The 13,066-nt window shown below is 39.3% G+C and overlaps 1 protein-coding gene across 1 annotated transcript in view; it reads right to left on the reverse strand.

Annotated features, from left to right (window-relative positions):
* LOC126191454 (amyloid protein-binding protein 2) overlaps window positions 1–13,066 on the reverse strand; it is a 92,341-nt gene that overhangs the window by 53,242 nt on the left and 26,033 nt on the right. The window contains exon 5 of the mRNA XM_049932334.1: window positions 4,426–4,594. Coding sequence (XP_049788291.1) covers window positions 4,426–4,594 — 169 coding nt within the window. The remainder of the gene's footprint in view (window positions 1–4,425; window positions 4,595–13,066) is intronic.

Below are 13,066 nucleotides of genomic sequence, written 5' to 3' on the forward strand. Positions count from 1 at the left end.
GGTGACATTTTTTGTGGAGTGCACTTGAGTTTCATATAAAACCTTATTGCTGGGATAAACAGCTAAAAAAAGTTTTTTGCTCCACCCGCATATCTGAAAATATGTGAGGAGCAGGGAATGAAACAATAAGCACCATCATATAAAAAAATAACTTTATTGCAAAACAAAAATGAAACATAACCAAAATAAGGGCTATTTAATCAAAAGTGCACCTTTTTGCACACCTATAAAATCAACGTATGCTCCTGGGTGACATACAGTACTGTGTGTGGCCAAACCTACACTTTGTAACATGCTTGGATCCTCTTCAGCATCACTTCAGAAGATGGTCAAGACACTGCTACTCGAGCTTGTTCCACTCTTCACCAGCAGGCACCCCTCCCGCCCCCCTCCCCCTGAGGTGACCCAGTGTTTCAGAAGGATTCCTGTAGCCATACACTGCAAGTTTCAACTAGTCCTATGCACACTCAATAGGACTCACGTCGACAGGTACTGCAGGCCATTTCATTTGGTTGATTTCTTCCTCCTGGAACAAGGAGTTCACAAGTGAGTGCACTATACTCACTACTTTGAGTGGCAAATAGATTGTCGAAATGTTGGCTGCAGAGATAGAAAATAAGTTGCAGGATCTGTTTCCTAATTACAGCACACCCTCGAATTACCCTCAATAATGATGAGGTGTCCAACATCTGCAGATGTTACCATCCCAAAACATGAGAGAAAGTAAGTTGCAGGAATTGTTTCCCAATTACTGCACAACCCTCAAATTAACCTAGATAACAATGAGGCGTCCAACATCTGCAAAAATCTGCAGAGGTTAACATCCCAAAGCATGACTTTTAACTCACCACCCTGCTGAACCAGTGAGGCCACATGCCTGAATTGTGCATTGGACCTAACTGCCTTTACACTTCTCTACAGCAACGATCAGCCATATATTCACTCATCTGTGAAGAGAACCTGTTGCCACTGATACAGGTTCCATTCCAAGTGTTCCCTTGGCCGCCTTCTTCACACGGTACAATGTTGGTGGGCAGAGAGGTTGTTATGTGGTTCATAATGAATGCCTAGAAGTGAAATTAATCATGTGAAAAATTAAGACTGTTTAGTAGTCCCCCTGCTAGTATGACCTACCCAGCTACTTCCGAAAGAGCACTGTGCTAGTGTTGTTGACTGTAGGAGTCCACTGTGAGGTAGATCTCCAATGTTGTGTGTGTCACTATAGTTGCTGAATCTTCGAACAATGTCTAGTGTTGAGCCCCAATTCAATGTGAAACTTTTCATACTGACGACCTTTCTTGCCCTAAGGCAACCATTCATGAATCGTCTAAGCTTTCAATGACAGAGCTGCAGCTTCACAATGAAAAGCATATACAAATGCTGTACCAAACTGTACTGACGATGCACATTTGATTTTGATAGACCATTCCCCCCGCCCCCCATTACACAAGTAACTGTACAGTATAATGCAGTAAAATGTTGTCTTATTGTTTCACACAAAAGGGAAAATAAATGATTACCAAAGTTACACAGACAAACTTGCAGTCTGAAGTGCTTATCTTGGCATGGACAGTGCACCTGAGTACAACATATTGACGTGAAAGGATGATGCCTGGGACCTGCTGCCAGCTGGGCTAAGAATTTTAACCTGTCATGGATATGCAATGCAGTAAATCTTATGTCAGAAATAAAAGTTTTCAGGCCAATAAGTAATGAACAACAAAGAAACCAGGCAAATGACATTCGAAGCATTTTAATAACTTTTCTGTGTCATTCACACAGAGTGAACTTTTGCAATCACGAATCACAAGAGTTTTATTTAGGATTCTATGTGTAGAACTATTTGGGTAGCAATGACACAGAAACTGACTCTTAGCAGTAGTTGGTACTTTATGACATTTCGCAAATTGACTCCAGTCACTGGCAAGTAGTTATCCTAGTTTTCTAGACTTTTTGTCCTCGAGACTTCAATCACATCCACATTATACTAACAGGTCTGATTATACTACTGACCAAAACAATCACCCCCCCCCCCCCCAAATCAAAACACAGAGAAAAGAAGTTGTTAACACGTTAATAGAAAAGACCTGCCCACCTTAAAAAGCTGAGTAAACTCCAAAAGTGGCCACAGACTAACATATGTCAACAAAGGCACTAATTTCTAGCAGTAATGAGGAATACTCTGAAGGTATGTTCAACTTCGTGATATACCAGCCACATTAAAAAACTGACAAACTGATATGTATGAAGAACAAGCATTTGGGCATCCATTACCAGCCACTGTCTAGGACAGCTGATGACTGTTTAAGTGCATCTATTTGTTGTTTAATTTGCCAAAACCGTGTGACTAAACTATACTGGGGACTTTGATTTACATATACCACAGATAAAATTTACAATCAAAGATAAAATGCTACAAGCACCAAGTATACAAAAACAGAGCTGTTCAAGGTGTTGCAAAATAATATGATTAATTTTTAGGCAGTTTACAGTTAAAACTGGTGGCAGCTAGTATACCGCCAAGCAGTGAAAACTGAAATTTCTCCGAGAGTGAAAACATGACATGAGGATATTCTGGGAATTTTCTTGCTAGAGATCCTCATTCCAGTAGATCAAGTTGTCTTCTACGAGTCCCTGGTAAAGGTGTTAAAAAATCTTAATATCAGAAAATCCAAGATAGAATATCAACAATATTATGAAAAGGATAGATTGCTACTTACCATGTAGTGGAGAGGTTCATCTGTAGACAGACACAACAAAAAGACTGCTAGAAAAGTAAGCTTTTGGCTGAGACCTTCTTCTGAAGTAGACCCCCCCCCCGCCCCACACACACACACAATTCTCAGACAAACATAACCATTGTCTCTGGCTGCCGAGACTGCGAGCAACTGCACATGATGGAAGAAGCAATCTGGTTGGTGGTGGTAAGGAAGTGGATAGGTTGGGAACAGGGGTACAGCAGGGTAAGAGTGTGTGACAGTAAAGTGCCACCTGCAGGGACCAACTGGGACAAAGTGGGGAGAGGGTATGGCAGCAGTGTGCAGTCTTGAGTTTAGGTGGAGAGCAGGGAGTGGTGCAGGCAGTGGAAAAGGAGACAAGTTAAATGATTGTGGGTGGACTGGTAGAATAGAAGGCTGTGTAGTCCTGGAGTGGGAACTGAGAAAGGGGTAGGTGGATGAAGGACAGTGATAACAAAGGTTGAGGTCAGAGAGTTACAGAAACATAGGATATATTGCAGGGACGGGTCCCACCTGCACGATTCAGAAAAGCTAGCATTGGTAGGAAGGATCAAGATGACAAAGGCTGCGAAGTAGTTACTGAAATGAAGAACCTTGTGTTCGATTGCACAATCAACAACTGGGAAGTCCAGCTGTTTCTTGGCCACGGTCTGTCAGTGGTCATTCACGCGTACAGACAGCTTTTTGACTGTCATGCCCACATAGAAAACAACACAGTGGTTGCAGCGTAGCTTGTAGATCACATGACTGCTTTCAGAGGTAGCCCTGCCTTTTGACAGGATAGGTGATGCTTGTGACTGGACTGGAGTAGTTGGTGATGGGAGGATATATAGGACAGGTCTTGCGTCTATGTTTATTACAGGGATACGAGCCATGAGAATTGGGAACAGGGGTGGAGTATGGGTGGACAAGGATACTGGGTAGGTTCAGTGGGATGCGGAATACCATTATAGGAGTGGTGGGAAGGATAGTGGGTAAGACATTCTTCATTTCAGAGCATGGCAAGAGGCAGTCGCCTACCATGTAACTTGCTTCTTCCACTGCTGTCTGATTCTGATGATGTATTGATATTCTGTGGGACAGCCCATGCTTCCCATGAAACAGTATTGGATAAATGATTCTTTTAAGATGTGTCCGTGATTGTTTTTAGAACACTGCGGTGCTCAATGTAAAACACCTAAATGCTGCATTCAAGACTTGATGACAAAGTAGAAAACAAAGGGAACATTGTTAGATATGAACAGAACAGCACCTGCAGTTAATGGAAGAATGTGTGGCTGAGCTAACGACATGATTGTTGGCGTTACCCAATACTCTAGCAGCAAAGTTCATGAACACACAGTGCCGTGTTGAACTTTACACCATTGAGGGTGAGGGTTCACTTCCAGCATCTCTTGTAGTGTACGTTTATTTCTCAGCCATAAAGATATGTCATGTATAACTTTGGTTTCATGTTCTCTTTTATTACGATTTTTATAGTGTATTACACTTGTAACCACATATCTTAACACAAATTTTTAAAGGTTTAATGTTTAAGTGGTCTGGAATTTAAAAATGTAATTAATAAGGAAATATTAAGAAAATCTTGATTTAAATAAATGCATGAAGGTAAAAAAAATGAAATAACACCTTGCAAGGTGAGTGTAAAATTTAAAATACTACGTTTACTTAGTTCTTCCATCATTACCTCGGCATATTCACTTCTTGAGAAATACAAGACAGAAAACTCAGTAAATAATCCTGCAAGATTTGTGGTATTATCTGTCTTTCTTAGCTCTTGGACTAAACTGTAAGCAAGTTGAAACGTCTGTTCTGCGCCATCAAAATTGTAAAAAGCCGCTTGCGTATGAAGTAATCTGAAAGACAATGGAATATTACTCAGCGGATTATGCATAAACAACTCCATTTTTGCAACAATATACTAATTTAATAATAACAAACAATTAAAATTAATCCCACATAAATGTACTGAAGTGACTTCCTTGTTATTAAAATGATCCAGTTAGTACAGGATTGACCAGAAGATAAAACAGTCTCTGATCATAATCTCTAGCACCATTTCAGTAGAAAGGAAGCCAGATCAAACCGTAAAACTGTTATTGCAGGTTTTATTTCTCATGGAAAAATATAGCTGCACCTTCTACATGTAACAACACTGAAAATACTAATAAAATACTGGAAAAACTTAGTTTTAATATTACTACCATAAGTCTGGAATTTTCCGGACACGTCCTCTTTTCAGCCCCAAAATTTGTGTCCGGGTGGAATTTTAAAATTTGTTAAAATATCCAGAACTTTGATACGTATTAGTTCAGAGATAAATTATGCAGCAAGTTTTCAGTACAGCATCCAATGTTGGCAAAACTGAACAATACAATAAGCAATTGTTTAAGCCTGCACACAATGTTATGGAACTGCTTGCAGTGTTATGGTCATTATTACATGTCTGCAAACTTCATGCCGTAGCCAGACACTGCCAATATAAGTAATCTAACAGTGCTAAAACAATCTTAATTTAACTTCACATTCATTACTACAAATAAGTATCAAATTTGAACATTAAGGTTTCTACACTGTCCTTTCACAAAATGTTCTTAGTATAGTGTGTGATTTGTGGCACAGAAGAAGATAGTTGTCAGTATTGAGCAAGATGGTAGAAATTCTTTACCCTGCACCATTCCTCTCCCAGCAATGATCCACACTGTTTTCTCCACTCTCCCTGCACCCGCTGAGATAAGGATTCATGACATTTGGCACAGATGTTTCTAGTTACTATTTGATTCGATTGAAGAGAAAACTGGTGTTTCATAAGCTATTAAATTAATAATAAATGTGCCTAAAAGGAAATGCAAGTCGCCTATACAACAGCACAAAAAATATCATTGTTTTAGAAATAGCAGGACTGAATTTGAATGCGAGTGTGTGGCTCATAAATCCGGTACATATGTCTCTGCAGGAAGTAACACAGGGCAAGATTTACAAATACAAAAAACAGTTCAAATGGCTCTAAGCACTATGGGACTTAATATATGAGGTCATCAGTCCCCTAGACTTAGAACTACTTAAATCTAACTAACCTAAGGACATCAACACATCCATGCCCAAGGCAGGCTTCCAACCTGCGATCGCAGCAGCCGCATGGTTCCGGACTGAAGCACCTAGAACCACTCGGCCACCATGGCCGGCAACAAAGACTAAGTGTGTCACACATCATAACAGCTGTAAAGTGTTGGACTACACTACTAGTCTGATAAAATACTTATTTCCAGGTTGCAGAGAGACAAAACAGTTTTTGAATGCAAGAATGAAAACAGGAGCAATAATAAATTTAGTGCCTGGTTCTCGTTCTGTTGAGTGTTAAGAAGAGCTTCAAAGATAACGACACAGCTTACGCTGGCATTTCTACCAACAGCAGTAACCTTGGATCGGTGAAAATATTCTTAGTCATTATTCAGAATTTTGACTGGAATATTGGTGGTCTGCAATCGAAATTAACTGAATTAGATCAACAATTTAATGAGGCTGCAGACACTATCACTTTGTTTTTAATGAGTGCTCGTCAGAGTAAGAGATTCCTTGATGGATGTACAGGGTGATCCAGTTGCCCCTACCAATACTGTTTCATGCAACCCACAATGTTACACGTAGCCTTAAAAAACCAAGCACGAGATTTTCATATTCTTCCACTCACTACGGACAAACTAGTAGTCCTGCAGAAAAAAACCAACAGGATTTCTTTGTAGGAAATCAAATGTAATTAAATTTTGTACCGAGATATATTTTCACTAGAGGGCGTACTTTTCGATTTACCCCCACGCCCACACTCTGTCTCCACCGGTCACGATTTCTAGTACGTTATTCATGGCACTCCCTTTCCCCCACTCAATCCCCACCAGTCACGATTTCTAGTATGTTATTCATGGCACTCCCTCTTACCACAGCACATAAATTTGCAACTGCACAAATTATTTCCCACATTTGACCTTCTTTGGTCTTCACTGACTGGCCTCATTCCACCACTGGCTTAGTCGAGCACTTACAAATTTTAAAACTGACATTTGTGTACATTTTACCTGACAATTTTTCGAATTTTTACTGCAACTTGTATTCTCCAGTCCTTCTGACTACGAAACTACTGTGCTTGTAAGGTTAAAGTTGGATTGAATTGTCAATGTAATTAGTTATAGCTAAATGTTTACAAAAGTCATTTTCCTTTCATTCCCCTCCCAGGGACATTTAATAATGCTAAGAAAACAACTGACTATGCTGGTTGCATAACAGTCAATCAACAGAAACCAAAAAAGGTGTTGAAAATCAGGAACAGTTCATGTAGTTGAAAACTTTTGTGCAGTGGTAGGAGGGACTGCCACAAACAACATACTAGAAATTCTGACTGGTGAGGGATGAGTGTGGGGCTGGAGATGTATTTGAATGTCACTTTTGTACATTTTTCTCGAATAACTAGAACACCATGGCGTCCAGCGAAAACACGTCCCAGTACAAAATTAAACTATTTTAAATTTCCTACAAAAAGGTACTTTTCAATTTGTCTGTAGGACTAATAGTTTTCACACAGCGAGCGACAGAATACGAAAATGTCACGTACGGTTTTGAAGGCTAGATATAGCATTGTGGGTTGAATTAAATATCATTGGTAGAGGAAGTTTAATCATCCTGTATAGCATTCACAGGAGATGATTACAGTACAATGTTTGCAGGGTTGGGTTGGAATTCAGAAAGGAAAAAAAAATAATTTTTTGAAGCTTAAAAAACTGTTAGGGAGAGGAATTTTGTTTGGGATCAGGTGTCCAAGATACACCCTAAATAACTGTATTCATCAAGCTTTGGACACATTCAATACAGATAGCAAAAGTATAATTATTTCATTATTTCCAGAACTAAACAGACTGGATTATTGAACTTTAGAATTTGTTGAAACTGAATACAAAAAAAGGTTACTCCATAGCAAAACAATGTTGTTATCATTACTTCCAAGGATAAACAGATTTGTACATATGTTACTTGCTCTCAAATCATACTTTCCCTCACAGTGTAACCAACCTAAAAACATTACCAAGTTCTTTGAAAGTGAATTTAGGGAGCTCTATCTATACCAACAACAAACATTTGCTAGCATATTTCATTCACCCGCAGCAGAGCTCAAGAAAGAAACTAACTGACTTGCTCAAGTCCTTGGAATACCACTGTCAATTTAATAACATGCTCACAGATCGTGGGGCCATTGAATTTACATGCATAAAAGTGAAAGCTCTATTAGAAGAAAAGCCTAAAAATCAACTAGATGCTGAATGTGACCAATTCATTGCAGCAGAAGTTGGACTCTATGAAAGATGTGCAGAGTATTTTCAAAAGTGGTCTGCTCACATGCAAGGAGTTTGTGTGTTTTATGTGGATGTCTCTTCAAAAATCCCGCGAGTCAAAAAAAGTGGAATCAAGCACTCTTTTGGATAGAGAGGTACCAGCAGATGATGTGAAACGTTTCAATGAATTTTTCTGCCTGAAAAAGTTTGTTAATGAAGAACTATGATTTAATTAATCTTCAATCTCACAAAAATTGGAGCACGTATTTTGAGAAAATCAAACATTCTTCCTGTCACTAAAGACTGCTAAAAATTGTTCAGTTTTTCTTTGTCATTCCATCCCACAATGCAAATGGAAATTTTTGTCTGTGGATCCTGCGAGGTCTTTTGCAAGTGCAATATAATTATACAAATGATAATTGCAAATAATTCCACAGATACTAACGAATGACAAATGACTATTAAGGAAAATAACTCCACAGAAAAGTATTTTTGGGCTTCCGAAATAAATAATAAGGTATGTAATTTATTATAAATATAAAAATGTCTTGTGCAAATTTTCATGGTCTGGCCGAGACAAAATGACAAACTGTTCCAGTTTACCTTTATTGACTTTAGGTTTTCTGACCTGTCACATTTGTTTGAGAAAATAAAGTACCATGAGAAAAAAAGGATTAATGTTTTATGAAAGTCTCATAAAAATGGTGATATGGATCTTGTCTGCAACTCTGAAATTGATGATACATACACAAAAGTAAGAAAGAAGGATAAAGAAATGTACATGTAAAACTACAGAGGTCTATAACACTTGGACTGAAGTATCTATTGGATGGCTACGCATTTTGTATGACTGATAGCTCTATCTTAGGAAAATTAACATGATTGTCACTTGCATATCTCAAGCAGGATATCATCATCCCACACTTGTTATTCCTGACAGATTCTTCTTGATGAAATGTCTCTCTTCTTTGGTTCTCTATCATCTCCATTCATAGTAAGTGTCCCAGTTGGACAATAACCTAGAATCGGTCAAATGAGTGTTTCATAAAGCCACTTCTTTCATTTATGAGTAACATATTCTTAGGGTTCCGATGAACCTCAACATATTCTGTACTTTTCTTAGAACCAGCTATATATCATCAGCCCACTTTATGTCACTTTGGGCAGCTTCTTCCAGATAGTTTACAACTGTTATAGTTTTCAGTGATTTACTGTGAATAGTGTAACTGAACAATGATGGATCTTTGCACCTATTTATGCACAATATATTCCTTATGTTAAGGGTCAATTACCAGTCCCAGTATCAGGCATCGATCCCTGGCAGGGCTTCCTACATTCTGTTACAGATTCTGCCACTGTAAGTTATCTACATACAACAATCATTCCAAATAACACCACAACATTTCCAGAGTCATCCACCAGTTTAAGTGCTGCACCAATGTGTTTCATGCTACAATGTTATCCATACTCACCGTGGCATATGATGAGAATGAAAAGGGGTGTGTCAGCTGCCAGTTCTAAGCACCCAATAAGCGAGCAGCAGGCAGATAATATGTTTGGAAGCAAGAGATATTCTCACGTCAGTACAGAAGTGATATCCAATATGTATTTGGATAAAATCAGCTGTCTTCTCAGGTCGCACAATAACCACAACCTCAAACATCACAACATATTTTGAAGAAACAGCCAAATATTTGTGATAACAAAGATATAAATTTCACAGATATGCTACAAGGATGATTATGTTTATTATCATTAAAAATAGTGATACCACAGATGATAGGACTAGTAAGTGAAAAATGCAGAAAAGAAAAATGGTCCACAAATTAATATGAACTATTTCTTTTTGTTTATTTCTCCTTGTATTATCAAAATGTAGGCAATCAATAAGTGACATAAATTTACAATAGGTATAAGGTTAACTTTTTAGGGAGATACTTTATGCCAGTAAAACAATTTCTAATTCTGATTAACAAGAATGTGTTGAAAATAAATTTTTCTCAACAAGCCTCTTGGGAAAAAAATGGGGCTTGTCTTGTAATCAGGGTCATCTTACACTTGGGTAAATATGGTAATCAGTGCACACTGGCCTCCATTTTCAACCTGCCTCATATTTCCATGAAAAATGTTATTCGCTATCCATCTAACACTGGAGCTCTTGAATAAATTTTCACTATGAGCAGAAAGTGTGCTGCTTTGAAACTTCCTGGCAGATCAAAACTGTGTGCTGGACTACAACTTGAACCTGGGACCTTTGCCAGTATGAAGACTGGCTCAACACGCAGTTTTGACCTCCCAGGAAGTTTCAAAGTTTGAGATCCTAATTACCAACATATCCAAGCTCTGTGCTCATCCAAACTTTGCAGAAGAATTGTCTACGGGCACAACAGGCTGTGCATTCTCATGCTGGCTCACATGTGCTGCCAATGTGGGCAGCATCTCACTTTGCTACCAGTAGTCTGCTATGGGACAGAATAGTACGGGGTAGAAATTAGAAAAAAAATTTATTAAAATTCAGTCATACCACCTAAGGCAAATTCAAGTAATGCCTGAGACAGAGACAGAACCAGGAAGGAAGTCATTATGTCGCATGTGGGATGCGACAGGTCGACAACACTGTCTGCTCAGTAAGGAATAAGGATTCAGCAGAAAACAGGCTGCAAAACCAAAGGAAGCAAGACAAGCATACTGGTTAGCTTGTAAGGCATGTTGCAAGACACTGTACCTATTCCATAACAGCACATACTGAGGAACTGACACAGCAGCTAACAGCCTTTTAAGTGAATGTAGCAGAATAAGGACGACACATTCGGTCATTACGAACTTAGCTTATCATAACCTCATGGTAGCTCCCTTCAAAAACTCAGCTCTTATCATGAGTTGATCATTGGATCAACAGCATTCACAATAATAGCACTCGATTCCATGATCACGGTACTGTAGTAAATCTATGTCCTAGATGCCCCGGCACAGTCTACGAACTAGATGAAGATGTACTCAAGGTGAAGATCTTCATCATATGCTGCTTGATGCCTACCACCTAGCGATGGAGAAACTGACTGTCTTCCAACAACGCAATGATGCAGGGTACTGCCAATACCAGACTTCAATGCAGAAGCCAGCAACAGGGCCTCTTGGGGTCCATGTTCCCATTCAACACTCAAGTGTCCTTGGGTGCTGAAACTTACCAGGGGTACAGAGGAGATCAACTAATCACACAACTACTGACACTAGGTACATCGTGGCTGGGTCATCATAGAATTCAGAGTGGGACCAAGTATACTACACAGCCAGTGCGAGAACCACTTTGCACTGGGCAGCCGCAGCCCTGCTCACTGACAGTCACTGTGCCGCCAGGGTCGCTGACATCACCTTCTGGGTATGCAAATGCTGAGCTGCCTTGATGGATGTCAGCTATAATCCAACACACAGCTGAATTAGCAACATTCTATGTTGCTGCAGAAGAACGATGACTTGTAAACATTGTGAATAAATTATTGAACTCATTCACTGAGCTCTAATAACAGTTTACTGGTGTCGCCAATGCTTCATAGCTTCCCAACACCTGTCCTGACTTCACACAGAGGTGTCTCCACTCAGCCCTCTGTAGTTCACACCCACTTTCCACCCATAAATGTCCCAGCTCATCATTTTTCATCATTCACCCTCAGGGAAGATGAACTACTCATAACGAGCATAGGAAGGCACAGTAATGGAAGAGATTTCCAGGGGGATTCCAGGATCATCAGAAATGCCACAACTTTCATTACACATGCTTCAACATTACAAGAAGGCATGGAAGCAGTGTGAAGACTACTGACTATAATCAACATAGCTTGTAACTGCTTCTTGGCAGTTCCAATTTCTCTTGTGCCGACACACAACGAGGAAAGTTCTTATTCATTTCCTACTTTGATGATGATGATGTTTGGTTTGTGGGGCGCTCAACTGCGTGGTTATCAGCGCCCGTACAATTTCCCAACCTTTTGCTCAGTCCAATTTCGCCACTTTCTTGGATGATGATGAAATGATGAGGACACCACATACACCCAGTCATCTCGAGGCAGGTGAAAATCCCTGACCCCGCCGGGAATCGAACCCGGGACCCCGTGCTCGGGAAGCGAATTTCCTACTTTGCAGAACTAGAACAACACGAGAAAGTGTACTAATCCAAACTGTAAGAGATCAATTGAGAAACTATAATCAAACACAATAACAAGATATACAACTTTACAAAAAAATAAAAATAAAAATGCAAGCAGCTATGTAAGCACTGAAACTATTGCAATAAACACACAAAAACAGCTAAGTGTTTGAGCTATTACCTCAGGATCTAGCACAGTAGGGAGTGTTACTTAAAACGTTGGAGATCCCACCGAAGTACAGGCGATTTTCTTGGCACGCAAGGCACCTATCAGCCAAAAACTGGGCTCATTTCAGATGAGAACAATGTACAGATGTCTCTCTACTTTCCTCGACTGATGCTGCCTTCTGCTGTCAATTTGTAGAGTTATTTAGAAAGAAACATTAGAGAAAATAACAGCTCAACTACTGTCACAAATGGCTCAGCCAATACGACTACACTGATGTAATTTCATGCACGTACTGGTTAGGTTTCGCAGTTTGCTGTAATTCAGTTGCAAATATGTCACATTTGTTGAGTGAGCAAGAAATTTTGGAAGCTCAAGAGGCAAAAAATGTTCAGTGACTCACCTCACACTTTTTTCTTGGGGGAATTACTTTTTGTCATTATTACTGTAACATTTGTAATCTATCAAAGAGCTAGAGTAAATATGAAAAATAAATCTCGAAGCTATGCCTTGAAGATACATCAACTACATATGTGACAGTAACACTTCAAATAACCGCTAGGCCCAATATTCTTCCAAGTGGCAAACAGATAAGTTTCACTAATCATACGGCAGAGTCACTTATGACTATATGCGAATAAAAGTCAATGACATGGCTAGCCTCTGCAAACACAAAACAGGCAACAAAATAAAATTC

This window comes from Schistocerca cancellata, chromosome 1 (assembly GCF_023864275.1).
Source record: "Schistocerca cancellata isolate TAMUIC-IGC-003103 chromosome 1, iqSchCanc2.1, whole genome shotgun sequence".
NCBI lineage: Eukaryota > Metazoa > Arthropoda > Insecta > Orthoptera > Acrididae > Schistocerca > Schistocerca cancellata.